General features: G+C 40.9%; 1 protein-coding gene across 9 annotated transcripts in view; it reads left to right on the top strand.

The window, feature by feature from the left end:
- Positions 1-10,904, top strand: part of SPOP (speckle type BTB/POZ protein) — a 29,125-nt gene extending 18,221 nt beyond the window's left edge. For all 9 annotated transcript variants that reach the window (XM_075775550.1, XM_075775548.1, XM_075775549.1 and 6 more), the window contains 6 exons: positions 1-128; positions 3,767-3,944; positions 4,525-4,580; positions 5,024-5,146; positions 8,752-8,894; positions 9,645-10,904. In XM_075775550.1, coding sequence (XP_075631665.1) covers positions 1-128; positions 3,767-3,944; positions 4,525-4,580; positions 5,024-5,146; positions 8,752-8,894; positions 9,645-9,789 — 773 coding nt within the window. In that variant the 3' untranslated portion in view covers positions 9,790-10,904. The remainder of the gene's footprint in view (positions 129-3,766; positions 3,945-4,524; positions 4,581-5,023; positions 5,147-8,751; positions 8,895-9,644) is intronic.
- Positions 10,905-14,225: the final 3,321 nt, after the last annotated feature.

Genomic DNA, 14,225 nt, shown 5'->3' with positions numbered 1-14,225 from the left:
AGAGCCAGCGAGCATATCGATTTGTACAAGGCAAGGACTGGGGATTCAAAAAATTTATTAGAAGAGACTTTCTTTTGGATGAGGCCAATGGACTTCTTCCAGATGACAAACTCACTCTCTTCTGTGAGGTAAGTCTTCCTGTGCAGCTGAAAGAATAGCGGTTCCATTAGCTTAAGGTAGATGTGACCTTATTTTTCATCATTGCTTTTAAGGAGTCAGAGGTATCGGGAGAAATACTGGATGTTTATACGGCACTTAGATTTTATTTGTGTGTGCATGCACCTGTATGGCTGGTGACTTTTTCTCTGTGTGATTCATCGCGTTTCACTTGCATTTATTTTTTGTTACTTTGTGTTTGTCTTTTACCTGTGATGATGGTAGGAATTAAGTGTGTTTGACTATCATTTCACTTCTGGTTTTGTATTAACATACATCTGTTTGTACCCCTTAATTTGAAACTCACTTGGGATAATAACCAACACTAGCTTTGTAGTGGAAACTGGCCCACCTGTTACTTGCCTACTGAATAAAGAAGAGTTTTCTTTATTTTCCTAAGTGTGTCTATACAGCCAGCAAAAAGAAAAATTTAAGATAAAGGAATTTTATAGTAACCACAATTTTCTGTTCATTGTGTTTGTATTTTTCTACAACTGCTTACAAAATTATTATTTCACTAATACAAATTTCAGACAAAGATGTGGACCGTTATTTCTAAAACTAGATATTTAAGTTTCTAAACCTTAATAAGCAAATCTAAACTGTCTTAATTTAGTGTCTTCAGAGCTTCTGCTGTCTTATTTCCATTGTCATTTTAACTGCAAAATACCTCCTGTAGCTGTGATTTTTGCCAGAAGACAGGTAGAACAAGTTGTTCTCTCTTTGGATCTCCTGCAGTGTTTTTATGGGAGTCTTTTCTTTTGCCGTGTTTTCTTTCAGGAGTGAAAGAAATAGTTCATGTAAAGGTGTTCGACAGCTGCATTTTATTTTCTTTCTAGTTTTGTTTGGCCATCATAAATGTGCACGTATTTAAATTAACAAACATGTCCTAAAGGATACGTATTCAATCAGTAGCTTAAATTATTACTGTCACAGAGGAAACCCTTCCTTTAACACTTGTAGCAATATGGGGGAGAAGAGGTCAGTGTCTTGGATACACCTCTCTAGACCTGGCAGTTACTCTTTCCTTCATGATAAAAGAAAACTTACAATTGTGGAGTGAAACTCAAAAATTTATGTCTGAGAAGGTAATTTGCGAGGTGCAATGTAGATAAACCTGAGATCCACCAGTAGTCTTGGCAACCAGTACTAATTCAAGTCAGTCCACTCTTTACTGAATTACTCCCTTCAAAAGCTTCAGCTCAGTGTTTTGTTTGTTCTGGATGAAGAGAGAACTTGCTGCTGGCTTCACCTGGCCTTGATATCTTCTGTTCTCTCTTTCGGTTTGTTCTGCAGTCTAGCATATAAGAAATCTTAAATTTGGTGATATCAGAGGGGAAGGTTTTGCTGTCTGGAAACAGTTTGATGAGAACTTTCAACAGCTTGGTTCTGGGGGTTTTTTTCCCCCCATTTTTTTTTTTTTCTTTTCTTTTTTCTTCCCTGAGCTTATAAGTCTCTTAGCACATAAACCAGTTTGCCATATGCGTTCCTAATGCTTCCCTGCTGGCCGCAGGTGCCAAGTGATGCTGCTCACATCTGTACCTTCAGCAAGCATGTTTTGTGTGTAGAAACTCTCGAAGGAGCTAGCAATACTGGATGTTGAGAAGCTTGTTATGTGGGGATGTGTTAGAGTTTTCTGTAGATCAGGAGGTTGCTGAGTGTCTCCGCTGCACCTTCTCCTTGCTTTATTAAAGTTAAAAGAAAAAGCCTTTTGCTCTCTACTCATGTCCGGTGCTGAACACAGATGATGTCTTGCTGAAAATGCTGTTAAGGCAGAGAATGATGTTTCTTGTCAACCATTTCAAATGTGACCTCATTTAGTTGTCTGCTTAGGGATTTTTCGACCTCTGTTTTGCAGGTGGGGTTGATTGTTCATATCCCAACTGCATTACTTTTTACTGTTTAAATTATATTCCAACATCATAGGTAAATATCATTCTGGTAAATCTGCAAAAAGAATGGTTTTCCCAAAGTTATAGTAATAGCTGTCTTCTGTGCTAGGTAGCGTTGATTCCTCTGCTAAGATGTTGAAAATAGCTTTAAGCAAAACCTGCTCTATTTTGACCTCTAAGGTTAGTCACCACTTGGAATCTAAACTCCTTACGTAAAAAGCCATGTAATAGATTTTAATGCCAGTAACAGTCTTCATATATGAAGAGGATTTATTTGTTAATTTGAGACACAGTTCACAAGTCTTTTTTTGGCTGATCTGTAATCAGTGTTGGACTCCATCAAGGGATATATGTCTTGGAATTATTTTTTTATTGAATCTGATGAGTTTTCATCTGTCCTTGAGACCATGTTGCTAGTCTAGATGGCACAGGGCAAAAAGAGGTTGTAGCTGTCAAATTAATGGCGAAGAATACTAGCTTCCTCACATTTGCTCTGGCTAATCATTAGTGTCCTTTGGCAAACAGCATCTGGTATTTGTTTGGTTTTGAGTGTTGTATAGTTTATACAAGATGTGGCTGCCATCAGAAACCCACTGGAGGTTTCTCGAGAGTTGGGGTATGTGCTGTCAACAGTATTTTTCCTTAGATGATGCTTCTGTCATCTTTCTCACTTCATAATTTACTTCTCCTTTTACATAATTGTGAAGCTTTCTTTGCTGTCCGTTGTTCTTCTTTGGCCATTGGTTATTAATAGAACTGAAATTTAACTTGGACTTGACAGCAAATGCAGGAAATAGTCTCACGTACGCTTCCCTGTCAGTCAGCCTCTTCCTTTATTCTTTGTTATAGCGGGGTAGTATTAGTCACTCTGATCTTTTCTAATTGGAGTCTGCTGTAGAAGGTGTGTGATTTACTGCGTGTTTAACAATAAAGGTTTGGTTCTGAATAGGCTCTTACTGGTTCCCTTTGTGTAGGTTATTCATCAGCCAGTATGGCCACGTATGGTCCCTGCCTAACTGTGTGTGCTTTAGAGCAGGTGATAATCTATCTGCCTTCCCCAAATCTTCCTAATTACTTGACATAAAGCTGCTTTCTTAAACTTACTGTGTACAGGGTTTTTTTTTTTAATTTTATTTTATAATGTGATGGAAGCGTTGAACTCTCTAAGAAATTTAGAACCAGAAGCAGCAAGACATCTGGAGGGGTCAGACACTGCCCTTGCATACACGTGTGTATGCAGTGCTCATTTATAGAAGCTCTCTGTATACTTCATTTTCATTTGTACTGCTGTCTATATTGCATTATTGATTGTGGAGGGTTTCAGAGTGTTAATAGAAGGAAAAAAAAACTAGGTCAGGTATGGTGTCTGTAAAAGCAGAAACATAAGGTTCCACTTCCTTAGGAAACCGTCTACTAAAGTTATGATTACCTTGCATAGAAGTGTTGTTAATTTGGGGTTGAGAAGAAAACCTACTGCTGTGATTTAGGACTTGGGATGGACACTCTAGAGAAGCAGAGAACAGGGTTAAGGCAGGGTAGAAAGGATGCCTTAAAAATGTCTTAATTTTTAATCATACACTGATTCTGCTTGAGAGGTGTGGGTTTCACTTTGCATTTCCCTTCAGCTGCCCTGGAAGTAAAAACTTCTTGTAGGGAGATTATTTTTTCCAGTGTGTGTTTTTGAGTTTTTGGGTTGTTTGCTTTCCTTTCCCCTCCAGGTGAGTGTGGTACAGGACTCCGTCAATATCTCTGGCCAGAACACTATGAACATGGTGAAGGTACCAGAGTGCCGCTTGGCAGATGAGTTGGGAGGACTCTGGGAGAATTCGCGCTTCACAGACTGCTGTCTCTGTGTTGCAGGCCAGGAGTTCCAGGCTCACAAAGCCATACTAGCAGGTCAGTATTGAGTTGCATGGGCCTTAGCGGGATAGGAGACAACAACATGATGAGAAGTGGGTTTTTTTGAGTAACTTCATCTTTAAAGGAGACTTCTGCAGCTTTTTTAACTGCAGAACTGTAGTAAAAGACCATTTTGTGAACTGTTTCAGGGAGAGGAAATATCTACTCCATTTTTAACTGCCTACTTCCTGCCACGGCGAGAATGGTAGGAGGGCTCTTTTGTGGCTGTAGTGTACTGTAACATATTCCTAGGGCATTTGTAAGGAGAACTTGCCAAATTTCCAGAGGAATACTTCCTTGTAAAGTCAAGAAGCATACCTTACCACCCATGTACTCTTCCACCTTGTTTTGAAAGGACGTTAGAAGTTCTCCCATACTCAGTTTGAAGCTACATCAGCCACATTACGTTATGTCACAACCTATACTACTTTAGCGGTCGTACTGAATTTGTCCTGCCTACTGTAGGAGAATTTTTCCTGCATTAAGCAGCAGAACAGTTGTTGGAAGGCTACGTTTAGCATCTCCTGAAGTGTAAAAGAGCGTCTCTAACTATGTTTTGTTTTCCCCACTGCCATAGCGCGTTCCCCGGTTTTCAGCGCCATGTTTGAGCATGAGATGGAAGAGAGTAAAAAGGTAAGTTCCTGAAGGAAGAACAACTTCTCCGGCTAGGCAAATAGCTCTCTAGTCAACTCTTAGCATCACTGGTCCAATAACTTTCTTAGGTAGTGTTTGTGACTATTGTCACCTTTTAACTGTTTTTCTCACATTAGATGCAGGTCTCTGCTTCAGCTGTCCTGAAGGGAGGAAGAAAGGGATCAAGGAGGCAATTGTTACCTTTGTTACTCTTGGGGAAAGAGTCTGGGGTGGGATAGGGAGAAGCAGAGAATGTGAAATACAAGTTAGAATTTTTCTTATTCCATCCACATATTTTTCTTTCTTTTTTCTCTTTTCCTTTTTGCGAGTAGTACACGTTCTAAATAGTTTGTAGCAAATTTCTGAATACTAAAAGAGCTTGGGTAGAAGGAAGCCTTTAGTGTCTTGTCAGGATCTTAATAAGCTTCATTTTTCTGATACAGAATCGGGTTGAAATCAATGATGTGGAGCCTGAAGTTTTTAAGGAAATGATGTGCTTTATTTACACGGGGAAGGCACCAAATCTTGACAAAATGGCTGATGACTTGCTGGCAGCTGCTGACAAGGTACAGTTGGGTTTTATGGGTGTTCAGAGAACCAGGAATGACATGTGCCTTGCTTTACGCAATGCTCCTCAGAGATTGCTGCAGTAAGCTTTTCATGTCATCATTATGGTTGGGCAGTTTCTTTGAATTGGTTGTGGCTTATAGGTAAACCTGGATGTAGTATAGCTCCATATAAGAATCGTATAGCTCTATAGATACATATCTGAACGTATAACAGTCAGGAATTTCTGTCTCTACTGCTCATTTTTAAGCATTTTCTTAAAATTTCAGAGGACATCTCTATTCAGCATGATCTAGCATAAGAGCTGGGGGGTGAGAAGAAAATTTCAAGGTGGACCTCGCGATTTTTTTTTTTTTTTTAGTGTGATTATTACCAAATCTCAAAAATAGTGTTCTGTCTTGGCAAACAGGACCTGCTTCTCCTTCTGGTCTGGCTGGTATCAGCAGCTTCAAGAGACACTCTAAAGCGATGGCTAGCCATGAGTGGAAAGGTCCTGTTGTTTATTTTCTTTTTGCAGTGGCAGTCCCTGCTGTTTATGGAGAGGAGGGGTGCACTGGAGGAAGCCCTGTTGCCTAACCCGTCTGTGGTTTTGCAGGGTCGTTGCCAGGGAGGTGTCGGGGATGGTCTGACTGGAAGGCTGCTGGTAGTACCCGTGTAGCAGGCGCAGCGCTGTGGCCTTGCCAGCCAACCAGCCACTGCCTCCTTCCCTTTGCAGCACCAAGGACAGAAGAGAGTGCTCTGCTGGCCAGTGAGCCGTATTAACCAGTGAAAATTCGTTATATATAACCAAAATTTTATTTCCTTTTTCTTTTTTTTTCTCTTAAAAGTGAACTTAGTGCTGGTGAAAGATGCCAGTTTGACAGCACTGGAGACTAAAGTCCTGAATTTATCCATCGAACAGGTTCAGCACGGGTAGCAGCAGTGCAAGATTCTCCACACTGCCCTGCCAATGTGCCTCAACTCTGACCTGGAGGGACCACCTCTAGGGGTGAGAGCGTAGTTCAGTCTCCATGCTTCTTCAGTCCTTGGATTCTCTTGTGGGTGCCAGTTAGGGTGGTGGATTTTAAGATGTGGATGCATGTAACCTTGTTCCACGCAACCACCACACGGCCATCAAATTCCCTGTCACTGCAGACCTGGGCTTCATCAAAAACACTGATTTTAGAGGTGAAATGCTCCATATGGCATTATTAGGCCACTGCAACTAGAATTAAAATGGGAAATAATGCAAGGAGATTCTTGGCCTGATTGCCACATATTTTATGATTCATTGCCACATATTTTATTCAATATTTAAAGAGTATTGACTGAGAGCTCACATACCATCTTTAACTGAGACAAATGTAAGTAAGAAGCAGCACATTAAGGACAGAGTAGGCTTTAACTTTGAGTTTCCTGGCTTTTAATGTAGGTTTTTTCCTTTTAAACTCATTGTGTGTCTTTTAAAAGCAGAAATAAAAAATCTTTCATGAAAGCACATAAAACATCTAATATTTACTCAAGAGACTGAAACAGCTTCTTCTGAGTTCCTCCTGTCTCTTGGGGAAAATACGTAATTAGACCAAAAACCAAAACAAAGCACGTCTTCTCAACCCAGGAGATACTATTTCAGCCTCTTGGGTAAGTATGCTATTAGGTAGGGTGTTTTTTTTAAAGTGTAATTAAGAAAAGGGGGAAGGGGAAATCTTGGTACCTGAGAGACCAGAATGGCTACTTTTGCACAACTATGTAATTAGAAGCTGAGCTATTTGTAGTGAAAATCGAAATAAAAATTGTACTTGCATGGAGGAGAATATTCATTTTACAAAAAGGCACAATTTTAAGCTTTGTTTGCTGCATTTTAAGCTATTGACAGACAATAATATAAACTAATGGCTTGCCCCTCATTTGAAACTGTTTTAGTTATTGATATGGATTAAGCAAGTAAATTTGATTTGCATTCTCAGATCTTCTGGTGGGATAAACTGTCCTGGTTATGAGGTGCCACGCCTCAATTGCAGTAGTTATTATTGCCAAGTCTTAAGTGAAAAAAATGTTTCTATAATCTAAAATTACTCATTTAAATTTAATTATAATGGTATGAAAATCTCAGAATATAAAGTCAATTTATAGTAATAATGCTTATCATATGGCAAGTACTCCCGTCGTCATGCAGATGAGCTTGTTACCAGCTCTCTGTTCAGGATGACAGAGCAGTCCTTACAAATCTGGTATCTTCTCCAAATGCAGCCTCACATACTCAAGAACTTGTATGCCATCTCATCTCTGAGTTGTCCAAAAAAGCCTTATAAACAATATGAAGGATACTCTCAAATGCAGTTATCTGTCAGATTAAAAAAAACCCCACCCAACAACCCAATCTTAAAGATTTTTTTTTAATTTTTTTTTTAAGAAATGTCCCTCAATTTGAAGTCATAACATGAAGGAGACTTAACTGTGTTTAATCTTTACAACAATTTATGTAGTGCTAATGTTATTACTCATATAAGAACTGCACTAGAATTGACTGCTTTCCTAATCCCTGTGAAATATAATCATGGGATCTAGCATATTCAGAAATACTCAGTTTGTTTCATCCAAAGAGCCGCAAACCCCATAATCAGATCACACATACCAAGATTTTCAGAAGTATCTCAGTCTCGCAGTTCCCAACTATGATATTTTAAAAGACTGAGGTTTGGGGTTTAGGTTCCATTTCTTGGTAATGTTTTCTGAGTATTGACCTTTCTGAAGTCTGCCCGAGACCACTGTGTTGCTTTTGAAAATCTTGGCTGTGTCTGCATGTTTCAGTACTGACCGAAGTGCTGCAGAAAAGTCGAGTGTGAAATTTATTAGACAGCACTCTTCATCCTTTGAATTTCTCAAACCATTGACGCAGCCCAACCCTGCGGATGTAAAAAATGTTGAGGCAAATGCACAGTTGAATGTTAGAAAAGCTTCAATTGAGAATTGAAGTTAGGCTAGAGCTTTTGCCAGGGCACTACAGACATGCTGTGATGTTTCATTTCCAGCTGGATAGCCGCAAGAAATCAGGGGCATCTGTTTAACAGTTTAGCATTAAACTAGTAGCATGTACTTGAGCAAGGCTGATCCTAATGTGCAGGTCATTAATGGCAAAAAAGTGAGTGAAAACAGCCTAAACATCACTGGAACACCTATGGAGCATTCACTGTTAGATAGGTCTTCCCACTGAACCCAGGTAATACTGTCATGTGGTAATAGAGTGAGAATAAAGATTTGGCTTTAGCATTCTGTGCCTTGAAGTAGCTGAGGTAGTAAGTATTACAGGTGACCTGAAATTCTCATTTCAAAGTATGAACACAGCACCAGTAAGCCTGTAACACAAGAAGGCCGGGATGAGAGTTATGGTGGGTATGTTTCCTCTCCATTGCTTTCCTCAGGGTGGGCACGTCATGATTCTCCTTTTTTCGCTGGTCGCTGCTACTTTGAGTCCAGTTCAGATGCATATAGCAAAGCAAAGAGGTCTGTTCAGCGTAGTAGAGTAGTGTGTTACTGGAGAGTGAAGGAGCACAAGTAAAGCTTCACGTCAGGCCTGGTTAGGTGTTTCCCTCTTTGTAACTGTACTTTGCCTTGTATTTTGCAGTATGCTCTAGAACGTCTGAAGGTGATGTGTGAGGATGCACTGTGCAGTAACCTGTCTGTGGAAAATGCAGCTGAGATCCTCATTCTGGCAGACCTACATAGTGCTGATCAGCTGAAAACTCAAGCAGTGGACTTCATTAACTAGTGAGTTTACTTTTGTTCCAGGATGCAACAAATGTAGAGGGAAGTGGTGTTTATTAGCAGTAGGGTTCACAACTTGTGAACTGTCACGTGCAGGGGAGATTCTCCTCTATTATTTTTTTATTATTATTTAGTTCGCCATTGTTATCCTCCATTTATCTGGCATCCCAGAAGTGGCGTTGCCTTAAGGGCGGATCAGTCTTGTCCTGCTGGGACTGTTCAGAGTGTAGGGCAGGACTGTCTCTGTGAGCTGTTCGGGATTTCTTTCTAAGATCACCAGAACTTTAGGTAGTAGAATATCAGGTAGTCCCTGATACTGAGGCACCATTTGCAACTCATGATATAACAGACTTTTCAGTAGATGTAAAATGACTACCAATTGCTTTGATGGAAACATTTTTAGTCCTATTTGTCAGTTAATACAATTTTTCTCAGTACTTCTTCCTATATCAATTCAAAATACTTCAGTGCTGAGTAGTCAGGGTAGATAAGCACTGTGTTGCTGCTGTCCTTCACTTGGGATGACGTGTGTTTAAGCTTTTCATCCTTAAGTTGAAGAACTGTCCAGCATACCATTGTGCCAGCAGAGCCAAAGCTTGCCATCTTCGCAGAAGATACCTAACATGCGTCCCGAGTGATCCTAAAACAGTACACTAAAAATGTCAGCTTTATCAGACATGTGGAAAGAATCTATTTAGTTAATCCTTTTTATCCCCAGTTGTTAACTTCAGATTTATTCTCTCTTCTTTCTAGTCATGCTTCTGACGTCATGGAGACATCAGGCTGGAAGTCTATGGTAGTATCGCATCCCCATTTGGTGGCCGAGGCATATCGCTCTTTGGCCTCTGCACAGTGTCCCTTTCTGGGACCCCCACGTAAGCGACTGAAGCAATCCTAAAGTCCTGTCTGTCACACCGCCCCATGTTTTTCTGGAAGCAGCATCATCTGTTGCTGCTTTAACCTTGACCACCAGGTAGACAGCGAAATCTGTGGAGCTTTTACTCTGTTGTTGGGGGGAAGAGACTGCTTCGTGACACCCAGACTTTTCAAAACAGCACCAAGTAACTTGGGGAGAGGGGGGAGGGTGGGCCTGGGGCTCTGGGGCTGTTCAACCTAACGAATCCCTGTCGCTGCATCGTCTGTGTGTTCCCTTCGACTTGGCTGAGTCAATTAAGTACAGGGTTCGGTTTAGGCACCGACCCAAGTCGGAATAACCCAGCAGTGGTACTGGGGAAAACAACGTCTCTGCGTCTGGCAGCACAGAACAAATCGTCAGATGCCTGGAGCAAGAGGACATTTTAGCTTTGGAGAGTGTTGGAGGGTTAAAAAGAATTTCCAGTGAGGTTCTGGAAAGGAAGTACCTGATGGGAGCTCCAGTAGTATTTATATCAAAAAAGAGAATTTAAGTCCTTCCAACTGAGCTAAAAACTGGACGTTTGTGTAACTCCTTATTGCCATCCAGCAACAAGAAGATCAGTTTCTCTGTTAGTAGCACTTGTATGTTAACTGCAAAAAAAAAAAAAAAAAAAAAAAAAAAAGAAGAAAAACCCCACCTTTTATAAAATGACAGGTTGAAGTGAAAGGGGACAGTGAAAGGCTGTGTGTTCTGGAGGGTGTGAATAGACTGAAGGCAGCCTTTGGCAAGTCTGTATTGGTTCTGAAAGGACTAGAAGATCCTTGATCTGGAGCGTGCTGTCTGACAAGAACAATGATTACTGTTTTTAGATATTGTGGGAAGTGTTTTTGGCATTTTTCCCTGCTTTATTTCCCTCCTCCCCCTTTTTAAAAAAAAAAAAAAAAAAAAGAAATTTTATTGTTCATGAACGCTGCGTCAAAAGTTCCTGTCCTGAGTTGCTAAATGATTCTTAACAACTGTTTGTACCTGACTTGCTGACTGTATAGGAGCCAGTCCTGTTCCTTTCTATTAGTCACTCTTCTTACAGGGAAGAAGTTTCAAAATAGCTGGTAACTTTTTTTTTTCTTTTTGAAAATATAAATAATTACTATTTTGTACTGTGTGGTATCTGTTGTCTTTTATTTTTTTTATTTCATTTTTAAGACTTCCCAGTTTAAAACTGGCTCCCAAAAGGTTCCGTTTCAGTCTGCTGCCATGTACCGATAGTGACTTGCTGTTCCTGGAACTCAGGTGGGATTTATTAAGGAATGTTGCACACAAAACTGCAAAATTTCTCAGAGCAGGTATTACCGAAATACTAGAGAGCATTGGTTTTAATAATAGCTGCGTGAAGCTGACCTGTACCTGTTTAGATGTGGGAAGGGAGAGCAGTATAATAAGCCATCTGGTTTATAACGTTAAGGTGCAACGCAGGATGTCTGGGTAGGATAGACACCATCCATTTATGTCATCCTTAGCCCCAAGTCTCCGGGGAGGTTAGATTGAAATACGCAGTGTCGGGGCAGTGGCAAATTGATCTGACCTTAAGATGGTCAGGTAGGGCACGTAATGGATTACAGAGAATAACTCTGTTTTGTCTAGAAAATAGATTAGGTATCTGTTGTCTCTGATTTTTCATTCTGTTATCATACTTTCTCTCACAGCCTCTTGTCCCTTGTGTGAAGGAGAATTCTGTTCGTACGCTCGTGTGTCTAATCTAGCTGCCGTCTATTTTTATCAAATGGTGACTCATGAGAGGGTCCCTGCCCCTTTTTGTGTTCCCCCACCGAGACTCTCATCATAAACACACAACCGCCTGTATAGTAAAGCGTTCCTTTTACATGGTTCACAAATTCCCGTATTACATCTATTGCTCGAGTGCCACTAATTCCTTTTATATTGGATTTAGCGTGAGTTTCCTTTTAGGTAAGCAAAGCATTTAGTCGTAACAAAATTCTCCCTGCTACCCTGTCAAGAACTCAAACCCAGCGTTTCTAGCTTATAATTGCATACAGAGATGAAAAGTTCATTGCCAGGTAATTGCAAAAGTTGTCTGTGTGGCACAGAGATGTCTAATTATGCTGCAGTAACTGCATTGTTTACTGAAATATTCAAACCTGAACGAGACCTTTTATCCTTGTCACGTTGGAGTGACCAACTGTTCGAGCAGCATCCCTGGCTCAGCCTTGCAGCAGAAGCAAGGGAGGCAGACATGCCTAGAAGAAAGTAAACGGCATTTCGTGTCGCCTGTCCTCGGCCTTTTTCAGGGAGGTATTTACAGGAAAGCGATACAGATCTGGCAGGCTCCTTCCCCAGGGAATGGGGAGATACCTGCAGGAAAATAATCTGTTCTGGGCTTTGTCTGTCCCAGCCCTTCGAGCGGAGCCAGGTGCAGTTGCAGAATAGACTGTGGTGGAAGGTCTGAAATGAGATCTGTGAAGGAGGCAACTTGTTCAGATTCTTCCAGTTGCAGGTGAATTAATGATTTATTTGTCATCTTCACTTTTTTTTGTTGTTTGTTTTTCATTGTAAATGATACAGCTGAAGCCATCTGGTTATAACAACATCAGAGCTAGAGCATACTGTTCATAAACCTCCCACTGACATCCTCCCCTCCCCAGATCTGAAATGTAATTCAAGTTAACTCACAATCTGTGGCATGTGTTGTTACTGCAGAGATGGCCATGCCAGTTGAACAGTTGGAGATTTGAATTCCACAAGGAGATGGCATATTTATCAAAACAGTATTTCAGAGAGACATTTTTACCGGGTCTTCTGAACCATGGTGTAGCTACCACAGGTTCGGATTCAAAACTGAGGTTGGACCCTGCGGTCGTGCTTTTAATTCTTTCTCTTCCCCCTCCTCAAGGGTGTTACAGAGACATTTCATCCCTGTGTGCAGTCTTTCATGTGCTTCCTTCTCCCTATTATCTCCTTGCTCCTGCTTCCTCCGCTCGCTTTTGTGCTGACCTACGAGTGTTGCAGCCTTCATCTGGGTGCAGGGAGGAGAGACGGGAACGAGAAGCGCCTCGATGAATCCCCTGACCTCCTCCGGCAGCGGTAGGATGTACGTATGCCCTGCACCCAGAAGCACTTGGCTCGCTCTGAGGATCGGAACACCAAATGTTTTTTACTGGCCAAAAGATGTCTTTCTGGCTGCCCCTTGCGCTTTGTTATTACAGACTCCGATTCTATTGAGGTATTTTTCTTATTGTGTGAGGTTTTTTTCCAGATGAAAGGAAACAGGTTGTCTGCTTATGAGCAGAACAAACAGCAGAGTGGGGAGAGCTGCTGTGCTTTGAAACTCTCTCTGGCTTTGTTCTGGTTCTCAAATTGCTGTTAAGGACACAGTACCGGCTCTCCCCTTACCCCCCCCCCCTTCCTTGAAGGAGCCAAAGATTTTTATTTAAAAAAAAAAAATTCAGAAGGTTTCTCAACTTCCGTGCAATTTATTTTGCAAAAGGCTTTGCTGAAGCAATTATCTTGTTCAGTCAGCTTAGGCCACACAGTTTTTCTTTTTCTCATGACTGCCATTTAACTTGTGTTGCAGAATTACTTAACTCATTTATTTCTAATGACTTTTTTTGGTTAATCTAATATGAAGACATTTAATTATAGAGGATGTATTTTTTTTTTTCTGACCTGCTGCCCACTTGGATCTTTGGCTGCAATTCCAGACACATGCCGCAACAAATTTTGCCTTGGCAATTCCAGGTTTTTGTGTGTGTTTGTTACATTTAAAGTTAACTTTAAAACTGCTGGTGCTGGTTCTGATGGGTCCACAGCAAGAGGGGGTACAGCGGGCGAATGCAGCTTGAGCTGCCCAGGAAGACAATGGGCAAAAGAAACTGGGAGACAGCGGGGGGGGGGGGGAATATGACAGCCGATGAACTAGTTGAGGGAAACAGTGACCTGGAAGGCTTTTGGAAAATATATACAATAAATAAGGCAGGAGCAGTTCAGCCTTTTAACCTGGTTGAAGTTTGCAGGCAAGGAAAATCAGCTGAGTTTTGGGTTAAGTTTAGGGTTGGATTTTGCATCTTGCTCCTACTTGATGCATTAGACTTTGTCTCTAAGACTGAATTTTAAAATCACTTGAGGAAATGTATTAATTGATGGGGTAAATTGGGAAGGGATGGAGAGAGGATTGCAATTATTCCATCAAATTATGAAAAAATACAGGCAGGAGAGGTATAAAATGTAGGGTTTCTCTTTGAATAATTGAAAAGCATCAATGGCCAAAAAAAAAAAAAAAGTAGTTAATCGAGATGGTGGATGATAAACTGGATGGGAACTGGAACACTTCCCCCAGCCCTCCAGAAGAGAAATGATATCCTGTGTTACACTGGAGTATTTTTCTCTAATCTGAATGCAGGAATGTTCCTTTGAGCTCTGCCATCGGGAAACCGAGCAGGGATTGAAGAGAAAATCGTTGACTC

The sequence above is a fragment of the Balearica regulorum genome, chromosome 24 (genome assembly GCF_011004875.1).
Source record: "Balearica regulorum gibbericeps isolate bBalReg1 chromosome 24, bBalReg1.pri, whole genome shotgun sequence".
Taxonomy (NCBI): domain Eukaryota; kingdom Metazoa; phylum Chordata; class Aves; order Gruiformes; family Gruidae; genus Balearica; species Balearica regulorum.
Note: the sequence above shows the minus strand (reverse complement) of the source record. Positions and strands in the feature narration are given on the sequence as shown.